Source organism: Misgurnus anguillicaudatus, chromosome 10 (genome assembly GCF_027580225.2).
Source record: "Misgurnus anguillicaudatus chromosome 10, ASM2758022v2, whole genome shotgun sequence".
NCBI classification, from domain to species: Eukaryota; Metazoa; Chordata; class Actinopteri; order Cypriniformes; family Cobitidae; genus Misgurnus; species Misgurnus anguillicaudatus.
In genome coordinates this window covers 29,218,559-29,241,636 of record NC_073346.2, presented here as the reverse complement: position 1 = coordinate 29,241,636, position 23,078 = coordinate 29,218,559, and the positions used below count along the sequence as shown (strand labels likewise).

At 40.7% G+C, this 23,078-nt stretch overlaps 1 protein-coding gene across 2 annotated transcripts; it reads left to right on the top strand.

Annotated features, from left to right (window-relative positions):
* Positions 1 to 394: 394 nt before the first annotated feature.
* On the top strand, positions 395 to 19,675 carry stk40 (serine/threonine kinase 40). Of its 2 annotated transcripts, XM_055210689.2 has the most exons (12): positions 395 to 622; positions 2,862 to 2,951; positions 3,039 to 3,162; positions 4,356 to 4,441; positions 5,190 to 5,333; positions 6,100 to 6,324; positions 6,692 to 6,744; positions 10,649 to 10,764; positions 14,450 to 14,594; positions 14,765 to 14,884; positions 16,081 to 16,165; positions 16,469 to 19,675. In XM_055210689.2, the coding sequence occupies exons 2-12, from the start codon at positions 2,928 to 2,930 to the stop codon at positions 16,685 to 16,687; spliced, it is 1,341 nt and encodes a 446-aa protein (XP_055066664.1). In that variant the 5' UTR covers positions 395 to 622; positions 2,862 to 2,927; the 3' UTR covers positions 16,688 to 19,675. The 2 variants fall into 2 exon arrangements, with proteins under 2 accessions (XP_055066664.1, XP_055066665.1); XM_055210690.2 differs by lacking the exon at positions 2,862 to 2,951 and having other exon boundaries at positions 397 to 622.
* Positions 19,676 to 23,078: the final 3,403 nt, after the last annotated feature.

Below are 23,078 nucleotides of genomic sequence, written 5' to 3'. Positions count from 1 at the left end.
ATCTTTAATTACATATTTTTTTTACATTTATTTAATTTAGCATAATAGTTTTTTTTCAAAGCAATCTATACTTTTTTTTATCAGTATACGTGCTTCCTAGGTGTCGAACCCATGACCTTTGTGTTGATAACGCAAAATGCTCTACAAATTAGGCTACAGAAGTAAATGTTTACTAAAAATATAAAGCAGATTGCCCTTAAACATTAAATTATTATAATCCACAAAACTGTGGCTTTAACTATACTTGACCAAACAGTACACAGTAGTACTACAGTACACTACGGCTCATTTACATGTGTATTCAAGCTCAAAGAATGCCAATCTCGTACGTACAAGGGGGCGGGAACTCAATGAGCATTTCCTATTGGCCGCCCCGCTCTGCCACTCACTGCATGTGCGTCATTTCCGTTGTCAGGTGGTGCTGCTATGGAAAGATGTGATCAGTTGTCCTAAGAAGGCTTTTCCCTCAAAACCCCTTTCGGTAATCGTGAAATTCTCCGGTTCGCTTGAAGCAGACCGCCCTGCGGTGGAGTATAGCTGTCAATGCACACCTGGTGAACATATAATCGTCCGGAAATGAGCAGGAATTAATGTACGACAGAGGATTCCCTCGGCGGTTTTGGTAAGTTGTTAAATGGCCCGTCTGTCGGCTGAGGAGATTTTCGCAGTCCGTTAAAGGGACACGGTGAACTTACTCGCTTTACGGTCTATCTTTTCCTCCAAAACTCGGATAAACTCGCGTTTGCAACGACGTAACATTGATTTATTTAAATATTTTGCTATATCAGCAATTACATCAAGAATACGTTTTGAAATAAGCAAGTTTCGCTTGCAGATGCTTTGGATGGTTGGGCTCGTGGCGTTCCGAAAAGACGAGCTTTGTTTAGACCCACTTATTAAGTCAGTTAATGGGTTTTATCGTTTCAAATGAACCGATTGAATGATTTGTTTGCATTTCACTGACATCGTAATTTTATTAAGTGTGTACTCCGTGCACTTTGTACTGATCGTGTTGCAGTAGTCCCGTTTCAATTTTCTCGCCTGTCGTTTACCTATAAATGGAAACATTACTCACTTGTTTTTATACAGGACGCATGCAGACATACACATATCAAACAAAACGTACAAACACACTTGATATACAGCCGGTGCACGGACGTTGCCAAGTATGCATGCAGTGACAGTATATTTAGACACAATAAAACATTAAAATGGTCGATATTTCACTTCCTTATAAGATGTGTGCATCCATTCAGTCTATAGAGCATTTGTGAATAGAGTATGAGATAGACTAGAGTATGAGTAATCCCTTAGATAACGTTATTTCATCATGACGGATAGAGATTACATTGGCTGTAAACGTGTATCTTTCAATGAAAGGGCTGATTGCAGTATAATCTGTTATGATTTTCCCCTTTCTGAGTCTGAAATGTTTTGTATTTAATAGGCGTACTACCTAAAATCAATTTACTTTTTCTGAATGTGGGAGTCTTTGTATGCATATGCACATGCACATCTTTTACTGCCAATGTGAGAATTTGAACTAAACGATTCGATTGTTTGGTGTGACCTACAATTATTACAGATGGTTTGATATCAGTCAGTTCTTTCTATTTCATTCAAATGGCAGATGTCCACATGCAGGTTAATTTCATGCCTCTCCTTGCAACATGCCGTGCTTTTAAAGATGTCTAATAATCCAATAATGCATGTCAAAAGAGTTGATGAGAAAGCAATTACGTCTCTCACCTCCGTCTGTCACGTTGTCAACAGTCTGCGTCCAGAAAGACAAAAAGCTGTAAACGTGTGAAGTGATAAATGCCAACTGTGCTCCCTCCTGCAGCCTTGAGACAGGCTGTGTGATCTGTCGGAGAATAACAGCATTATTTGGATGTCTTTCCTATCGTTCAAAATGACATAACCAAGCCTATAGCTAAAATATGAATCACAACCATCTGTATGAGAGTTAACTACCGAATTCATAATGCAGTTGTCTGTTCAGTTCTGCTTTCCTTTTATTCTTTGTTGATTGCCTTGAATTTCATGGCTAGTCTCTGTATGGTCCCTTAATTTGAATGGAGTTGAGATTGATTTAAAAGAGCCATGGGGTGCTGAACCGGCTGCAGTGCTAAATGTGCTCTGCTATTGCATCGTGATATGATGTCTGGAGGCTGCGTGTGTCACGCTACCATTGGTGTCAAGCAGCAGTCTTTCATATTTCTGAGAAATCGCTACCAGTGTGGACCCCAGGCCTTGTGTGAATCACGCTGGCTGCATCCTTAGTGCCTTGAACAGAACCAGAGAACTGTTTGCAAGATTATACAGGAACCCTTTGCGCAACAAAACAAGCAGACACCCTTTGCGCTAAACAACCGTTGGGTTGTGTTTTACAATAATTGGTGAATAAATAGTTTTTGCTTTTGAAATGGTCTGACGTACCGTGCAGATTAATCAGATGAGATTTGCAAATCAACCCGTGCAGATTAAGGAACCGGAGGATTAAAAGCAAGCACAGGAAGGGCTTTAAACGTGAATTGCAAGATTTTGGGGTTACTTTAGTTGACACATTCTTTCATTTAGCTATCCGCGCTTAATGTTTGCCTTTCTCAGTCGGGTTGCGGTCAACGGCACCATTTGCGAACGGCCCTCTGTTGTTTTTCAGGAAAGTCGTATCCACTGAGTTTGCACCTGCTGCTAATCCTTACTCATGCAAACGCTAATGGACCTAATGGGTTGTCATTTAAAAAAGGGCAGAGCTGTTAATGGTGACTGTTTGGAAGTGTTGGGGAGGGAATGACTTTTGCTAGATCCCCTTCCCCCGTATTTGTTTTCCCACTTTACAACTCACACTTTGTTTCCAGTATGCTGGAAAACCTCAGGTGGGCTGGATTTGCTATTGTCCTCCAGGGCGACAATGCATTGAGCTAATGTCCCATGGCTGCATTGTTTGGGTACATGGAGCTTTGCATACATTTGATAAGAGGACCCATGTCTTTCTGTTTGCTTCATTAATCTTTCTCTTTGACTTGCTTTTGCAGATCAGAATGTCCAAACGCCGTGCTTCAGAACGAGGGGCTGGAGAGTCATCCGGCAGACCCAGCAAGCTCCTCTGTACCGGGATATCTGGCAACAATGCTAAGAGAGCCGGTCCCTTTGTTTTAGGTGAGCCACATGATTAATGCAGTCGTCACAATACTAGCATTATCTCCATACCAATTATGATATCACTGCTAAAACAAATAGGCTTACTGACTAAGGTAAACATCAAGTTCAGAAGCACGTATATTCAAAACAGGCTAGTAGTCAGTTTTAAAATAATCAATTTTTTTCATCAAGCTTTATTTTTGCTTTTTATGTAATAGACAGTATTTAAGGAGATGACAGGAAATTACAGGGTTGGATAGAGGGGTATGAGATTGGCAAAGGACCTCAAGCTGAAATTCGAACTCGGGTCGCCAAAAGTGCGTCTGCACCATATGTTTGAGAGCACTGTCCACTACACCATCGGCTCCGACAACATTTGTCATCATTACAGTCTAATGCACAGATCTGTTATTTTTTGCACCCACTGTCATTTACTAGCACTGTTTACAGTGCATGTGGGCATAGAACGTAGCCATCTGTCAGCCAAGTAGCCATCTGCACAGGTACCAAACTAAGGAGACGTGTACACCAATGCATTTTTTACTGTGGCCAGTGTAAGTTTGCAGTTGTTTGCAATGGAAGTGCCCTGCTTTTGAATGTTAAAAATTGTTTACGCTTGGGTAATACGCTCAGCTTTTCAATGTCACTTTTCATTCAGCCATCCAATTGAAGGAGGGGCGGGCCAAATACCACACCAACCAACCGGTGCATTGTGCAATGACTAATAAACAAAAGTAGTACCACAGTAACCAAAGCGCTTAGCTGAAGAAACACCGGGAAGCACGCACTGTTGGTGTCTCCGACTGGCACTTTCAGCCATATTTTAACTATTTGGTGTACATGTCCCCCCCTTAGTTATGTCTGTTTTAGTATTGACTTTGTACTAAAGCACCTTTACCTTTTCTTCAAATACCAGAGCCCTCTTTTGTGTTTATATGTGAGGTGGAGGTCTTCTTTCGGAGGCCTCTGTTTTAAAAAGAATTCCAGGAATGTTTTGGATTGACTGCAATCTGAAGGTCTCTCCCCGTGTGCCGCTATTATGCTGCCGTCTTGCCTTTGAAATCCAGCCGTCACAGTTGAAAGCAGCAGCGTGACGTAGTAATGCAGAGTGCTGCGATAAGAGTGTTTATGATTGTGCTCAAGGAGACTTGCTGTGCTTTGAACTGATTGTATCTTTTCTATCTGTCCTCCATTTCTTCTCACCTTTCCAGGCCCACGGCTCGGAAACTCTCCCGTTCAGAGCATAGTGCAATGTTTAGCCAGAAAAGATGGGACGGATGATTTCTACCAGCTAAAAGTGAGTGCCCATTTTGGTCCTGGTGTTATTTCATTTCTTTTACTGGTATTTAGTGCTGTCCAGTTGGGATCACACCACCTTAATCTTGATACTATCACGAATACCCTCTCATGTGATTTTTGAAAACATCCTGACTAGGGCCGTGAGGCAGCTTGTGACAAACAAAAGGCTCTTTGTGTCTTACTGTTTGCATGAACCTTTGACCTGCCTCAATAAACCTCCACAATACTTCAATTACACTACTTTACAATACTGGTCCATATTCATGGCCGAGTCTGGTTCAGGGAAGAACATTAAACCCAAGCATGGGCGCCACTAGCAATTCTGATGAGGTTGGGCCATCTACAACACCACATGATCTTTGGGGGCACCAATAGTGCGTGGGCCCTTAGAATTGTCCTAAATAGTGATGTCTCTGAACCCAGTTATCCATTTATGGACCAGCCTGTTGTTGGATGGGCTTGACTTAACCTGGAGTTAGACCTTTTGACCCCTTTCTTCTGTGCCCCCAAGTCTAGTGTACCTCAGATTGAGATCTCCTGTATAGACTTGCTGAATGACACGTCAGAGACTTATCTTCACCCCCTCGGTAGATAAAGGCCCTAATGGGTCCTCTATATGGCCTCAAGATCGTTGATGGCTCGGTGTGCCATCACAGTAGATAAGGCGCTCAAAGGGTGGTTCAGAATAGGATGCATGGTATCGCAGCGCCGAGGTCGTGTCCTCTTACCTTTTCCTTTTGTTTTAGATTCTGACCCTTGAAGAGCGTGGGGACACAGCAGGAGAGACGCAAGAGGAAAGACAGGGCAAAATGCTTTTGCACACAGAGTATTCCCTACTGTCACTGCTTTCCAACCAGGAGGGAGTGGTGCACCATCACGGCCTCTTCCAGGTAAGACAAATTACACTTGGCAGTCGATCAAGTATAAACAAATGCATAATTATTTAGGAATTTACCTTGCATAGCAACCTTCGATGTTTTTTAACCTCAGCATCTCAGTGCTATTTATGACTACTTGCCTAGAATACTTGGATTTAGCTGTGGCATATAGACTGTCCCAGGCAACAACAGAGGCTGTAGTTTTTATTTGTTAGTGTTATTCAGTCAATTGTTTTTATTTTTATCGCAGAGTGCTTCGGGTGACTCACCACGGTCTCTTTGAGCAAGATGCCTTCTTTCTATTTTTTATCTCTTCTTCCTTTCCTCCCTTGTGAAATCGGCCTCGGAACATCTTGTACCGGCTGTCGAGACCGTTCATTGAAGCTCGCGGTATTGATTGGTTTATTATAGCTCCTCTCTAGAGTGGGCCGGTTAATTATAGATCGCTTTTGTGTTCGGAGGCACCGTCATCACAAACACAAACCGCACTGCGGATCGATTCACGGCCCTCGCTTGACCCTGGTCTCAGGTGACGGAGGGAGGGCTTTCATCATTCAAGCTGTTCCACATGGTGGATCATTGAGGAAATAGGAGAACTCCTTCGTGTCCCAACAGTCCATTAGCATCGTTTTATTCTTTAAAGGCTGGATTTTCTTCAGAGCTTAATGGTGTAGTTGTGGGTCATACAGTGTTTAATGAACTTCTGGGTTGTTTGAGGTACAGACTTGAATGCTTTGTCTGCTCTTATTTCCTACGTACCTCTCCTACCCCATCTCAGGACCGTTCTTGTGAGATCGTGGAAGACGTGGATGCCAACAAAGTGCGGAAGATGAAGAGGCGAATCTGCCTGGTGCTTGACTGCCTCTGCGCTCACGACTTCAGCGACAAGACGGCCGACCTCATTAACCTGCAGCATTACGTCATTAAAGAGAAACGACTGAGCGAGCGCGAGGCCATTGTTATTTTCTACGACGTGGTGAGAGTGGTGGAGGCTTTGCATAAGGTGAGCTTAAATGTTAAACTAGTTTTTCTAGTCAACATTATTGTGCACAATTACTTGCCTTTTATTGTTTCATACATTTAGGGCTGCAAAATTACAGTTGTGACTGCAATTATTCATGTGAATTGAATTTGCTAATATGCTTATTGTATTTGAGCCATATGTGCGCTGTGTTGTTTGTAGGCTCATGGAGCACTAAATGATTTGTTGTTGAGTCACATTGGCCCTTTTAGTAACACGACTTACTTTAATCTCTGCATAAATTATACATAAAAGCTAATAACGCAGCATTGCTAGAATACTCAAATGTGCCACATGTAGCTCTTATCATCTTAAATGCTTTCCACTAAAAACCTTTCAACCTTTGCAGAAGAACATTGTGCATCGAGACTTGAAGCTTGGAAACATGGTGCTTAATAAGAGGTAAGACATTTTTGCATCCCTTTGCTTCTCTACCTGCAGAGCCAAGGTTTTCTGCAAGCCCAGTGCACTCAGTTACATTGGCACCGTCTGGCCTCATTGACCTACCTCCTCTCAAGCTTTCAGTGAGAGCGTGACTCATCGCCACAGGCGGGGAAAGGGGGGGATCTGGCAGCGGGAAGCCTTCCCAGTCAAAACTAGTCAGCCAGGAACGTGCCCGATTTGTTCCCTGGAAAAAAGGAGAGTGAGCCCAGGGAAAGGCAAAGCCACACATGCTGGCTAAAAATGCATCTGAGGTTAGGTATTGCTGATGCGGATAGCCCCGACGGATTTCCCCATCTCTCAGCCTCAAAGCCCTCTCCGAAAAGTATATGGCGACCTGCATGTGTGGGAATTCTAACCACAGTTATTTCAAATGTCCCAAAGGAACGTGAGACTCGCTGATTAATTAAAAATCCTCAGTTCGGTCTGTCACATTTGCCAGCATGTGCCTCTCAATGTGGAGTTCTCGCATAGTGCAGTTTGGTCACATTAGAGCACAGCTTGTCTAATTACGAAACCGTAACACCATGTAAGCATGTGTAGTGAGAGGAGCGGGGCTTGTTTCTTTCACATTTTCCCTCTTTTCCATTTTCTGTGATTCTATTTGTTGAATCAAAGGTATGCACTATGTTTCTTTGCCATTAACAGTAACCGCAGGCTTTGGTTGGGTTGCACACATGCCCTGTACCTGCTATTAATGGTGGTCTGACCACAAGTGGTTATCCAAAGACACTACAGTTTGCACCTAGTTAACATGCCTTTCAGGTGTGATCTCATAATCTGATTTTATTTCCTGATACCTGTCCTTAGGATGGCATATGTGCATTACATTATATCTGTTTTAATGTGTAGATGTCAGCCAGTCTAAATCTTGTGCACATATATGGGATTGTTGTTTTCAGTTTCACATTTCAAATTTTAACCTGAGTTTGAGCCTGCATCTTAACACCCCCTTTCCTTCCTCTTCTACCCATCATTTCCTGTGATTTCTCCACTTTCCTGTCAAAAAAGGGCATACAATTAGAGCCAAGCAAAATGAAAAATGTTTTTTAGTTACAAGAGCATTTTGATTGTGGCTTTGTGCTTGGAGTAATTCTCAGTATAGGAAAAAAATCTTTTATCTTAACATTCTGCATGTGCTATTATCGAGTACATGCACAAACCGGTATCGCATGGCTCAACGACAAAGAAAAACATGCGTTCGTCACTAAACCCGCCGTGATGAAACGGGGCAGCGTGGTCCGTCTGCTTCAGTTCAGCCATAGAGCAGAACATTGTGTCCCAGCTGGAGATAATACAGCCCACCGCCAAAGGATCCATAGCTGAAAGCTGAGTCATACGTACACGTAACACTGCCTCTCTCACGCTCGCTCTCTTCTGATCATACTCGCTGTGTGACCCTGCCCAGCTTGCAGACTGTTGGCTTTGGGTGGAATGGAAAGCACTTGCTATTAGTCATACGTAGCCTTTGTGACATGAGGGCTCTCTTTTTTTTGCTTGGGTTTTTAAAAATGGTTGTTGAATCTATATAGTGAGATTGCAACACTGTGTCCTGTTGTCTCTGTTATAATTTTATTGCCTTGAATCATTATCTAATTTTAGTAGCAAAGAAGGATGTTCCTGCATAGAGTATACAAGTGTCAGTAAAAGTACACTTGCTGATTTAGTATATTTGCTTGGCTGAGGATGAAATGCAGGTTGTACTAGTTTGAGTGCAGTTATGTAACTATAACTATAGTAACTATGTTTCACGAGTTTGCATAACATGTAATCAGATATGAAATAAAGCATATTTGGCGTGCTGTCCGAAAGGAGGGCTCCGAGCTCGGAATATTAGCCAGAACCCAGAGTACATCCCAATCCCAATAGATATACCAGCAATGTGTGATGTGATGGGGTGGAGGAGGGATACTGCAAAAACCTGTCATGGGACAAAGGTGATGGATGGCCATATATATAGGGACTTATGCGTGCTGATTGGTTGGATTACCTGACCATGCTCCTTCTGAACAAATTTTTTTGCGTTTTATTAATTTAACACCGTATTTAAAGTTGCAGTGTGTAACTTTTATAAGGATCTTTTGACAGAAATGCAATTTAAAATACATAACTATATTTTCAGTGGTGTATAAATGTTATGTTTTTATTACCTTAGAAGAGACGTTTTTATCTACATACCCCTTACATTGAAGTCGCCATTTTGTGCCGCCATGTCTCTACAGAAGCCCTTAACGGACAAACTTTTACTAAGTTGTCTCCAAAGATGACATGTTTGTCTGGTGGCGGCTACCGTAGCTTCTCCATGCGTTTCGGTGAACAGTGGACTGAAACGTTGGTTGAAATTCGTAACCTCACCACTAGATGCCACTAAAATTTACACACTGCACCTTTAAATGTATTCTTGATGTCTGAATTTTACATTTGACAGACTTTTGTCTTTCCAATTCAAGTTAACAAACCTGCTTATTACCTAAATGAATGTTGTGCGGACCTTACCATGAGATCTTTAGTCTTGCATGTTGTATAGGGTATTCAGGCTTCTTTAAGCTTTCTTTTCTCCTCTTACTATTTAGGGTGCAGCATATGTCAACCGTCAAATATTCTCATGACAAATACGCTATGAGTTCGGTATGACTAGGATCTAACGTATGCACATTTGCTTTCACTATTTGCTTTGTTCCTCTTTCAGCACATATTGCTCAAGCAGAGGAACTCCAGTACCAAGCCATTGCATCAAAATCCCACATTAACTTCACTCGGCAGAGGCAGTTCTGACCGGATTTCGGCATCAAGACTTCCTCTTGCGATCAAACCATTAAACTTTTCCCATCAACACGGGCTAATTTTAGCGGCTAAAAGGGTTCGGGAGACTTCTGGTCTCTTTGCACGAGCAGGAAGTGGAAGCTGAGCGTAGAGAACATCCTGAGGAGAAGAACTCACTGACTCTTTAGCACAGAAACCGAAGAGATTGTGAGAAGTGATGCTTGCAGACAAAAAAAAATTAAAATGCAATATTTAACTACAATAACCCCTTGGGCACATGCAGTATAGAATGGAAAATATCATGTTTTCAGTAAAGTCATTCATGACTAATCCAGCCTCTCTTCTCATCTAATAATCTAGTTAAATCATAACCCTCCTTTTTCTAAACTGAAGATTGACAGACTTGAATTAATGAGAAGCTCTGCTGGGAAAAACCTCAGCTTTGGAATGGAGCTGTTTGTAGCAGTAAGAGGCGTGAATGTGACAGTCTCTCAGGGTGTGAAAGCGAGAGTAACTGGGGAAGCATGGGGAAAAAAAGAGGATGTAACCGTCAGAGAGCGGTGGGGTTTTTTGTGACGGGAGATCACAGCTGTGACTGCGTGACATCACATCGGAGGACCCATCAGCAATGGTTTCGTTTAAGTGTTTTTTACACAGCGACCCTGACTGTTTAGGAATACAGGCGTGCATGTGCGCTTGTTGTCAATGTGTGCTTCCTGCTTAAAAGTGCCCAGTTGTTTCCTTTTCAAGATGCGAGGATTAGTCATCGTTGATCTTGTGAGAAGCCACAGGTGACTCACTTGTTTTTCAAAAGTGCAGTCGTGGTGTTCTGTCATGTTAGGTTCTGCTTTCTGGAAAGACAGAATGGCTCCTCGCCACGCACTAGATTTAATGACATGGACGCAAGCATCAGAGGCATGTTTGCACAGATCAAAACACGGCCTGCCTGACAACACTCAGGTTTCGTTTTGATATATACAGTACATGCAGACATATAAGGCTCGAATTCCGATGCTTTATCACTTTTTAATCCAAACAGTAAGACTGTGTACGGGAATTCAGCGTCGGTCTTTGACGTCATCTGTGCTTTGTTTATGTGCAGGACTCATCGGATCACCATCACAAACTTTTGCCTCGGAAAGCATTTGGTGAGTGAGGAAGATCTGTTGAAGGACCAGAGAGGAAGTCCAGCATACATCAGCCCAGATGTCCTAAGTGGTGAGAATACTGTTTCTATCTTTTTCTCTGTGTGTGTGTGTGTTTATGAGACCATGACTCACTTTCCAAGTCAACAGTGTAATCAAAACTCACAAAGCCAACCACCTACACTGCCCTTACCGGGTTAGCATTAACAAACTGTCAGCATGGGTGAGGAATGGTTATGATTATTGATGTCATTATTTATGTGATGTATGCCATAACATCTTTGTGTGTGTGTGTGTTTGTGTCTGTTGGCTCGTCAATGACTCCGATACCGAAACTCTTCCTTAAGTGTGTTGTCATGGCCTCAGGGAAATTTCAGCTATGCAACATATCATATTAACAGCGCTTGTGTCACGCTAAGTCTTTCCAGAAAATCTCCCTTTCTGTGCCGAACTGAAATTGTGATGCAACTGTGACGCAATTTCAGTGACACTCGCTGTTTGTATTGCATATTGTAGAGTGTTATTTTGTTTTTAGGTATATTCTGGGTTCACTTGTACCTTAGTCTGTAAATACAGTACTGTGCAAAAGTCTTAGGCCACCACCACCAGACTTGTTGTTTTAGAAGTTTTAATGTCCATCCATATTTATTTTTCAATCTATTTTATTAAGATACAAACGGAAAATATACAAATTTTCAGGACTAAATGTCTTCTTTAGGCATTGATACTTCTCTTGGCACTAAACACATCTTGAGCGTTTTTAAGCAGAATGAGGTAAAAAGACTAATTTCGTTTAAAGAACAAAATCCAAGCCGAAGAACAGACATTTAATCTGAAAAGGCGAGTTATTCAACTAAACAATAGCAGACAGAACAGCAGGCTGAATAGATGTCTGTATGTGAAAGTAATATTATCAGTTATATAAACGATAAAATATAGCATACAGAACTTACCTGGAAGGTTGAATAGGCTAAATTAACCGAACAAGCCAACTAGCGTGAAGTTCAGATACTCGTCATTCCACATGACAGAATCCATTGGATTACATAAATACAGAAGCAGCATCTGGCGGACTCTCGCGGCTGTAGACGGTAATGATGTCTCTTGCCTCATAAATGTCAAAATTTATTTATACTGACTAATAAGGCGCACCTGACTATAAGACACAGCACCAGCAAAGTTATAAAAAAAAAAAACATGGCTTATAGACCGAAAAATCCGGTATCCTAAATGTTTTAATGTACTTTAAATGTCGCCAAATCAGTGCTGTCCTGACGGCCTGGTAGAGTAATAATTTGAATAAGAAATCATTTGTATTGCGTGCATGTCAAACACGGCCATCTGCTCGTAGCTGCGATGAATATACTTCGAAAGCTTCCGGATGTGGAAAAAAAAGTATACCGCAGGCTTAAGACTTTTGCACAGTACTGTATGTGTACAGAAAATCTCATCGGGTTGTTGTCTGTCAGACAACATTTTTGGTAGCACCTTTTTGGTAATCGGCGGCACCCCACAAAAATGTATGAATAGTAACAAGTTTTTTTATTTTTGGGTGATTGTATATTTAACTTGTATTTTACCTGGAAATTTTTGAAAGCTCGCTCTCTTAATTGACACATTTAATAAAAGCTTTCTGAAGCTTTTGCATGCCTGTGGGGTTTTCAAGGAAATCTATGGATGTAGGCGCTTGTTCTAAGCATTCGCATTAAAGAGAAGCGCAGTTGTGCTTTTATTTGAGATCTCCATTCACATCAAACAGACAGAGAGAAGCCCGGGGTAATTCAGATGAATATGACAACAGAACAAAGAAGAGCTACTTTAGTGAGTCATCACAATGAGTCATACAGAGAGGAACTACTCTACTGTTATTTCTCTCTCACTCGCTCTTTCTCACTCTCTCTCTCTCTTTTTTCTCTCGCTCTCTCTCTCTCTCCCATTCACGTGTAGGGTAAGATGATAATGTGTACCCTACAGAAAAATATACTGTACACAACAAGCTTTTTACTAAACAGAAAGTTATCCAATTAACATAAGTCTTTTTAAATCGAGCTGTCGTGACTCATTGGTACCTTTCTGGCACAAAGTGTTCTGTTGCCCATTTATGGTGGTAAACACCGCAGTTCGGTGAGCGTGAACAGGTTTTGGGGACTGTAAAAGATGGTGACGGTACAACAGGCATATGTTCCTTTTTCTAATTATGCTATATGAAGCATACATATAAGCTATGATATAATGGCGTTAAATAACAAGTTGACTAATTGCTTACAAGGCAAGTTCCGTTTATTAATCTTATCAGGACCGATGCTATCTTTGTGGGTGTTCGGTCAGTGGTGCACTTATAGATTTGCACAAGCAACAAATGTGCTTAAAAATAAAGCTAAGCTTGGATACAGTTACTGTGCGTAATCACCACTGACGTCTTTATAGCTAGCTAACTATATTATAAACGTCCAGTGTAATAGCACAGACGATTCAAGGTTACAGTGTAACAATGGTACACACAACAGTATCACAGATTTTAGTGTGCTCTGTTAAGCCTGCAGTATAGGTTTCTTAAGTGTACGTCCACAGTCGAACGCACAGCCTTGCAAAGCATAGTTTATTTGACACAGATGTTCGACGCATGCGAATGGCGACAAAATACAATGCATCTCCTGGGCTACATATTATATTCTCCTGTACGTGCATGCGTGATCGACGTGTACAAAGAACGAGGGGTTATAGATATCTGGCGGTGCGGGTACAGTGCACACTAGGGATGTCTATTTAAGCAATTTCCCATATTCGATTATCGTTTAAGTTAACGATCAATCAATCGAATAATCTTTAACCGTAATCGTGCAATATCGCTTTAACAGCAGTGACATAAAAGTGTGCGTAAAAATGTTAGCTTCCTCACGCGAATTAAAAGATTTTCTGTTTCGAACCCTGTCAGATTTAGTGCGTATGCCATTTCGTTGCGTTAGCAGCCAGCCTCATCCCACATGATGTTAAAAAGCCCAGGTGTGTGTTTGGCATCGAGCATCATTAGGATCATGGCTAGTTTAACTTCTGCGCGCTTGTTTCATTTTTTTTCTCCAGCTATATGTGCTTTGTGCAGGCGCCGCACACACTTGCTTGCTTTTTCGACAATCGTTAAAGGAATAGTCTACCCATTTGCCATATTAAACTATGTTATTACCTCAACCTAGACGAATTAATACATACCTATCTTTTTTCAATGCGTGCACTGTACAGCGCGTTGTGAATGTGTTAGCATTTAGCCTAGCCCCATTCATTCCTATGGTACCAAAAAAAGTTTTATTTTGTGGCACCATACTTGCTGGTATAACTTCTCATGTAACAGTCTTTAAATAGGGAAAACACGGAAGTGTTTGGTGGCTTCCCTGTTTGGTACCATAGGAATGAATGGGTCTAGGCTAAATGCTAACACATTCACGACACGCTGTACAGTGCACGCATTAAAAAAAGATAGATATTTATTAATTTGTCTAAGTTGAGGTAATAACATAGTTTAATATGGCAAAATGGTAGACTATTCCTTTAAGTTTTATCGATTTAATTCTTATCGACAATTAATCAAAGATCGATTAATTGTTAACATCCCTAGTGCGCACGTACTATTCTAATGACACAATTTCCCTCACATGCACTGTGTGCATAAAAACAGAACTATAGTTCTAGCTTCATGTCAAGCATTTAAATATTTTTTTATGGGTTAAGCCTGTATGTTTAAAGTGCACTGCTTTTCTATACAGGTCGGCCATACCGTGGTAAACCAAGTGATATGTGGGCACTTGGCGTGGTGCTGTTCACCATGCTCTACGGCCAGTTCCCATTCTACGACAGCATACCTCAAGAGCTCTTCCGCAAGATCAAAGCAGCGGAGTACTCTATCCCTGAGTAAGTGTCACAATGCTATTCAGAATTCACAAAGAAAGTGTTTTATGTATTTAAATGAATTAACCTAAAGTACTGATGATGTATTCTACATTAATGGGCATGTAATTACATCTTATACTAAAATGTTCTTGATGATATGAATGTCTTACCCCTTGGCTTCTCTTTTATAGGGACGGACGAGTATCTGAAAGTACGGTCTGTTTGATCAGGAAGCTTTTGGTGCTCGACCCACAGCAGAGGCTTACTGCCACCGAGGTGCTGGAGTCTCTGAGCGGCATCATTGCTTCCTGGTACGTCCCATTTCTCATCTCCACTGAACTTTATAAGAGTCTTGCGATAGTGGTGCAAGTAACTTTATAAGAATTCATGTGATAGGATGATGTCACCTTAGGTCAGACCAAAGTCGTCTTGTTACATTTTTGGAAATCCAGTTTAGATTGTGCAGCTCAGTCATGCGTTTGAAGGTTTTTGGCTTGCTGTAGATTTTCAGGGTTTCCACGGGTCCTTAAAATCCTTGAAAGTTTGTGAATTTGGGTAAAAAATTCAAGGCCCTGGGAAGTTTTTTGAAAATATACATGCATAGGGACAGGTCATTGAAAGTGCTTGAATCTATTTCATGCAAAAAGTTTTCTGGAAAAAAGATCCATATTATTCCCTGTGTAGTGTAGGATAATATCATAAAAATTCTAGACTTTGCTTATATCTTCTGTATGCGAATGTTGATTCATACCAAATTGCTTTTTTTGCATAGTTGTGTTTTGACACATGAAAACGTCTCGGTTTACGTATGTAACTGTTGTTCCCTGTGAAGGGAATGAGACGCTGCATCTCCCTTGCCATACTTCCTGCGTCCATGTAACGCCGTCTTTGGCAATATTTCAGATAGCGATATACTTCCTGGCTCCCGCTTCACCCTTTCTTTTTAGTTAAGCCTCACCATTGGTTAAATTTGATATACATATTCAGACACACTTACCCTTGGAGGCGTCCCCAAAGTGTCAACGCAGTGACGTAGCGCGAGTTTCCTCAAAAGGAAACTAGGGATGCACAATATATCGGCCGACATATCGTTATCGGCCGATAACTGCTTATTTTTAATATTAGCGGTTATCGGTCTGATAGCAAAATTAGTCCAATAAATGAAAGCCGATAAATGATGGATTATTTTGGTTTGTTAAACCACTTCACTAGCTCATTGCTGGCCATGTGAAGTTTTGATTGGTGCTTTCTGTGACATAGCACGAAGATGACACGTGTTTCCATATCGGTGCATCCCTAAAGGGAACTTTAACAATGTATCTTAAAAGGTAACACGATATAACCTTGCTCTCACTTGAAATGTGTCCCCACATTTAGTCCTTGAATTTGGGGGTATTGCACCTGGAAAGTCCTTGAAAAGTCCTTGAATTTTAAGTTAACTAAGGTGTGGGAACCCTGAGATTTGAAAAGTCTAGTTCGTAATTGACTCATTTTGTTTTTTCCACAGGCAAACGGTGTCCTCCCTAAGCGGTCCTCTACAGGTGGTACCAGACATAGACGATCAGCTTAACCACCCTGAACATCTTCAGGAGGTCAGTACCACCGGTTGATTAAATTATATTGTACGATCAAATTAATATGCAGATGATGTTTGCATGTTCTGTGCTTCAACAACTTGAATGTCAAAAAAAATTAATAAATAATGAGAAGAACAGATGGTCCTGCCCTAAACTGACGCTGATGGTTAAGCCAGTGTCACTTACTTATCACCCCAGCTGAGCAATATTTTGGCCAGACTCATTCCTAACAGTGAATAATCTGCAGTCGTCTGTGCTTCTTAAACTGGGCTAGGAAAAAGTTAAGATCATTAATGTCTTTGTTTTTCTTAACCCCAGGCTAAAGTCACAGAGGAGTCATCTCAGTACGAATTCGAGAACTACATGAGGCAGCAGCTGTTGTTGGCGGAGGAGAAGAACACTATTCACGAGACCAAGAACTTCCTCAGCAAGAGGCATTTCAGTAACGTACCTCCAGTGAGGCGTCTCGGCCACGATGCTCAACCAATCAGCCCACTGGATGCCGCAATACTGGCCCAGCGCTTTCTCCGCAAGTAACCCTACGGGCGGGGTCACCGGGAGTGGGCTGAGCCACGGAACTAGGCGCACGTTTTTTCATATGTGTGTGAGAGTACGCATGTGTGTGTGTGTTTCGATCACACATTGTGTGTGTCTGGCAAATGCACACAGGCCAAGGAACAGCTTGTGACATTTATCGGCCCAGGACGTGGCACACAGAACTAACAAGACTCTTTGACTACCATGCCAATCCTTGCCCAAATCTCTTACATACACACACATACACACACAAACATTTTCAGCAATACCCAAACAGAATCATGTAGCAATCCACACACAACCCTCCTCCACTCGTATCCCTCAGCACTTTCTATGTGAAACGCCTCGGATCACACGATCACCCTTCTCGTCTGCCCCCCTCCCGTATCGCTCTCATCTGTATCTAAAACTGCAAATCTACCTCTTACTGTCTCGTTTTCCTTCTTTTCTCTTCTTTCAGTTCTTTTAAAGCAAGACTCATTACGTTGGGGGTTTGGACACAAGCACAGGCTCAAGAGCATTAGCGTTGTGGTTGTGTAACATTTTTTGTGCATCAAAACCAGGGGGTTTTTCCTCGGATTTAAATAAGCTTTTTCTCCTCTTCTACTAAAACGGTAGCATTTTACATACTTTTTTCATTGAAGATGGTAACTATTACAGTTGAGCAAGCTACAACCTCATATTACAGAATTTCAACAAGCATGTTTTTAGTCCTCTATTTGAATGGGTTTCTGTTGGCAGCTAGCATCTAGCAAATTATTCTGTGTATGGATGCATACAAACAACAAAAGCATAGCTTTCCAAACCGGTCGATATGGTACGTTATGGTACATGCTTTCGTTTGATTGAAAAGCAGCAACGCTTGACGGCACCGCTATGACGAGAATTTTTTTGCTTGCTTTCATTAGATCAAAAGGCAGCAAGACTTAAAGCCGCAATTTCTTTTTTGTTCAACCAATGGCAAACTGTGGTGAATGTCATCGCATGTGATGTGCCGCCACAGTGGTACACGTAAGGACTAGTCATCTCAGGACCGAACAGCTGGTGATGGGATGAAACTGTCAGGAAGCAGAGCGGCTGAGCCGGCAGTCATGCGGAAGTCTAAGCTAAGATAAGCCCCGTAAGCACATCCCTTAAGCCCTCCTTTTCCTTTGTGTTTGCTGTCGAGAGCGCTCGCCCTCTGATAACACACCATCAGAGCACATCTTCTGCCACGTCCTGTATCTTCGGTGCATTCGTTCCCAACACAGAATACGGCTGCAGCTCAGGGATAGAGATTTGGCCACTTGGGAACATTTTCGGCCACATCGATATACAAGGAAACCCATTGCATAGAGGACTGTTTTTATTATGTTTCCCCCACTCCCTTTTACATTTATAATCAGGAAGGAAATGCCATCAAACTCGCCGAATGTGTTTCATGCATTTCTCTTTGACGTGAGAATATTGCATAGTTAACAGATTCTTAATCTCGCTTGACTGTTTTCCAATCCCGTTTTAAGCTAACCATGTGTATAATAAGCATAACTTTGGGATTTCATGCCTTAGGTTGTCTACAGATTCTCAGTTAAATGGACAGTAAATGGTGAATATGTACTTTTGATGCTAGAATATATCTTGGTATACTAGGTGGTTGGCTTGCATCGACCCGTGGCTTTAGTTGGCGATGCTTTTATGCGGCTCCACTCGTATCGTTAGATAGAAAGGCCATTTAGTACTGTAGGTCTCCGAGTTCACGAATTGCAGCTTGGCTGGGCCTTTATCAAAGAAGTAAACCCTGATAATACTTCCCTTTCTGAGACCTCTGTTCTTCCTTTATAATTTATTAGCTGTTTATAATTCATCAAGTTGTCTTATTTCTAGCTCAATTGCCATGGTTAATGTGGAGATAGATCTTATATCACTCGAAAGCATTGCTGTGATCTCTCTCGATTTGTATTTCTTCTGTCTTCAGTGAAGGTTTTTTTCTTTGGCCTATTTTCTTGAATAATTGTTGCAACAATCCTGTTGGTATATTAAGCTACACTAATACGGAGACTGACTGCATAGCTCTATTTTTAAGTCGACTAAATTATCGTGCACATTAGCATGACATGTAGAATCAATGTAGAGTTTATCTCGTGAGGTTTATCACGTGCACTGACCTGTGTGAATAACATCTTTATGGCTGATAACGTCAGTAGTGCAAAACCCAGTACAGGGTATTATTCTTATTATTTTGAAGAATCACATTAATGTTTCCACACATGACACATTAGTACTTAAAGTGATGTTGCCTGCCACCATTGAAAGCATTAGTCTATTCCCACCTCAATGTGAATATATTTGGTTGTAAGCAGTATTGTAGTGAATGATATGTGTGATCTTCTCTCAAATGTAAAAGGTGAGTGCCTCAAGGCTATATCCTCGGGCCACGTAATGTTTTCACAAAAGCCATTATCTCATAACAAATCTGTATGATTGCAATACGACTGGTTGCGTAGTCTTGACTTAAAACCCTAGCTGAAAGAGATTAGTTTAGGACGTCTGTTTAATATGACAGTTTCCCCTTGCATAGACCGTTTTGTGATGTTCATTTTCTGTCTGCAGCATGAGAAGTATATGTCCTCGCATTTACAGGCAATTAGTGCATGATTCCGATTAGCAAGACATGCCACGATGCAGCAGAAACTGGAACGGTTGTGGGTGTTTAAAAAAAAGATTTTCTTTACTTTGTTGGCCAGACATTTGATAAATTGGGAAATTTTCTTCAGAATTGTTACTTAAGTTGCATCTTTTACTAAAACTGGAACGTTTAGAAGATCTGGTGTTAAATGAAACATTATTCTAGTCGATAGCTTGAACGTTTGATGTAAGCTGCTTGGTTAGAAAGGTGTCAAAAAACTGGGTAATTGTACAGAAATGAAAAACAAATTTGTATAAAAGACATATTTTTGTACTTCATCAAATCTCTACATGCATGTCAGCAATAAACTTTGATATGGAAAACCCTTGTGTCTCTTGTGTTAACACGGTAAGAATTTTAATATGTAAGGCATGTTAAAGCATGAATGACCTACTGTAAATAAATGCATTTTTTTCACCTTTTTTAGTAATTACAGCAACACACTTTTAGTAAATAACAGTTTTATGGTCTTATGTATTTGCAATTCATCTGACCATCCCTTTGTTTTAGGTGGTGTTTCAATAGATTTGACCGTGTGTGTGTGTGTGATCAACAACATAGTGTATAATGCATATTAAGTATAGTTCTGCCCTCTAGTGGTAGACCAGTTGAAGGTCATTGATAAACTAAAGCTGTGATTAAGCCAACAAGGAAACCCACAGAAGAGCTCCTTCATGGTAAGGCCTCCTCAAAATAATCAGTGGCATGTTTGGATGTGCAGATTAAGGGGTGGTATTATCCCCTTCTGACATAACCAGGGGAGCCAAATTTCAATGAGCTATTTTTCACATGGTTTACCAAAACTAAGTTACTGGGTTGATCTTATTCACATTTTCTAGGTTGATAAAAGCACTGGGGACACAATTATAGCACTTAAACATGAAAAAGTCAGATTTTCACCACGTTGGAGACTCCTGGCTTAAATAATTAGATTTTTTGGATCTGTCATTTACTTTTTCACTAACCCGTTTATGAAGAGCACCTGGAGTTTAAATCTTCTGGTGCTTGTCAAGCAAAGAGAGCATAAGTAGGTTTATTGTTTATCTTTTATCCAACATGTCTTTTTGTCTCTTGCTCTGGTGTAGGTTTCTTGTACAAGCACCCTGTTTTGAATCTCTTAACATATTTATCCATTAATGTTATCTATTTAGTTTTTTCTGTCTGTGAACATATGGGCAATAACTATTATCATTGTTTATTTTAACTATCAACAGCACGTTCTGTTCCTCAAAGAATCATGTAGTTGAATACAAGAGCTCTTTAATGTTTGTTGACAAGTCAGTCTGTCTCACTTGTGGATGAATCAGTCTTTCGCATACTTTGTCGACTGTGTTTGTCTCATTTTCAAGTTTGCAACATATTTGTTTTTAAGATCTTTAATGATTCAATTCAATTTTATTTATATGGCGCTTTTCACAATAGTTAATTGTTTCAAAGCAGCTTTACATTAATAGATGTATGAAAAGCATAAAAAAATGAGCATAGTAATAATCTAACGTATACAGTAAAGTAGTAAGTTAAGCCAAAGGTGGCGGACTCTCCAGGGGATGAAAAAAACCCCTAGGAGAAAAACCCTCCTGGCTAGTCAAGGGGGGAAAACTCCTAGGAGGGAAAAAACCTTTGAGATATATATATATATATATATTTATATATTAATATTATCGGGGTATGTGAACGGGTAAGCGAATTAAACTGGTTCCGCCAGTGGTCACTGGTCAAGCATCGGCTGGGCATCTAGAAGAAGGACGGTCAGTAGATCAACGATGTGATGACCTTCCCGGTTGCAGGAACTGGGTCTGTTTGTCTCATTGTCCTCAGGGTCGAGGACGAGACAGGGAGAGAGAAACAGAATCCTATTAGCGTAGGGGCTGTTCACATGTAATGGAAGTGTCTTACAGTATACAGGCTAACTATTGCGGCATAAGTATATTACCCAATATGAGGTATGTGAGTGCTTTGTTCTAGACAAACTAACTATTGGGGGATAAGTACATTTACTGGACATTTTATGTGAATGGTTTGTTAAAGAAGAATGTCTTAAGTTTAGCTTTAAATTGATCAACTGTGTCTGATATTCAAACATTATTTGGTAAATCATTCCAGAGCTTAGGGGCCAAGTAGGAGAAGGATCTACCACCTTTAGACACTTTTGATATTCTAGGGATAATTAAGTGACCAGAATTTTGTGATCGCAGTGTACGTGATGGATTGTATTCTGACAGTAATTCATTAATATACGAGGGTGCTAGGCCATTTAAGGCTTTGTAGGTGATTAGTAATATTTTAAATTGTATGCGATATTTAACTGGTAGCCAGTGTAAAGATGCCAGAATTGGACTTATGTGGTCATACTTTTTTGATTGAGTAAGCACTTTTGCGGCGGCGTTTTGAACCAGCTGTAGCTTTTTTACCTGATTTGCGTGACATCCCCCGAGTAACGAGTTACAATAGTCTATTCTAGAGGTCATAAGCGTGGATAAGCTTTTCTGCATCTGATGCAGAGAGCATATGGCATATTTTCGAGATATTTCTAAGATGGAAGAATGCTGTCCGGCAGACATTGGAGATATGACTATCGAAAGATAGATTGCTGTCGAACATCACGCCTAAGTTCTTTACTGTGGAAGATGGCACCACCGTGCAGCCATCTATGGGCAACTTGTAATCTGGCATATTATTGAACCAAATCGCTCCAAACATAATAAGTATCGCAGTCTTATTGGAGTTTAGCATAAGAAAGTTATGTGCCATCCAGTCCCTAATATCACTAATGCAGTCTGTTAGCTTAGAAAACTGGTGGGTTTCGCTAGGATGTGACGAGATATAAAGCTGGGTATCATCCGCATAGCAGTGAAAACTTATGTTATGTTTCCTGATAATGTCTCCTAGAGGTAACATATATAACGAGAATAGGATAGGGCCTAAAACTGATCCCTGTGGTACGCCGTATTTAACCGGGAAGCGATATGACTCTTCCTCATTTACATAAACAAAGTGATATCGATTGGTTAGATACGATCTAAACCAGGCTAATGCCTGACCACTAATGCCAACATAGTTTTCTAGTCTATTAAGTAAGATTCTGTGATCTATTGTGTCAAAGGCTGCACTAAGGTCTAATAATATAAGGATTGAGATTTCACCACGTAACTTTAAGCAGTGCTGTCTCTGTGCTATGGTGGGGCCTGAATCCTGATTGGAACTTTTCATATGTACTATTATTTACTATGAATGTGCGTGCACTGTAAAAAATCCAACTAATGAAATGTTGGACGGGCAAAAATATATAAGTAAAAACCAATTTTTTTGTTTGAGCTAGTTGAGAAGACATATTATTTTAAGTCTAGATAAATCTGTGTTTAAAATATTAAATGAATGGTTATTTTCAAATCCAGTCAACATTCAGAATGGCTAGTGTTGACTGAACTAATTAAGACAAATCAGGTAAATATGTGGACTTATGACAGCTATGTTTCCTGACAACAAAATGCTCATAATATTACTGTTATTTGGTCACAAAATGTAATTGTAAGAGTTGTTCATGCGTGAATGTATGTGCTTAAAGTTTAAATATGCGGTCGGTTAATAAAGATAGCGTCTATTTAAAAATGTGCTCGGACACTTTCGGACGTAGAGGAGCTCCAGAAAATCAGTGAATACTTAAATGTGAATACTGTATGTCCTGTGTGTCCAAATTCACGAACTCGGACAGAGGGCACTGCATAA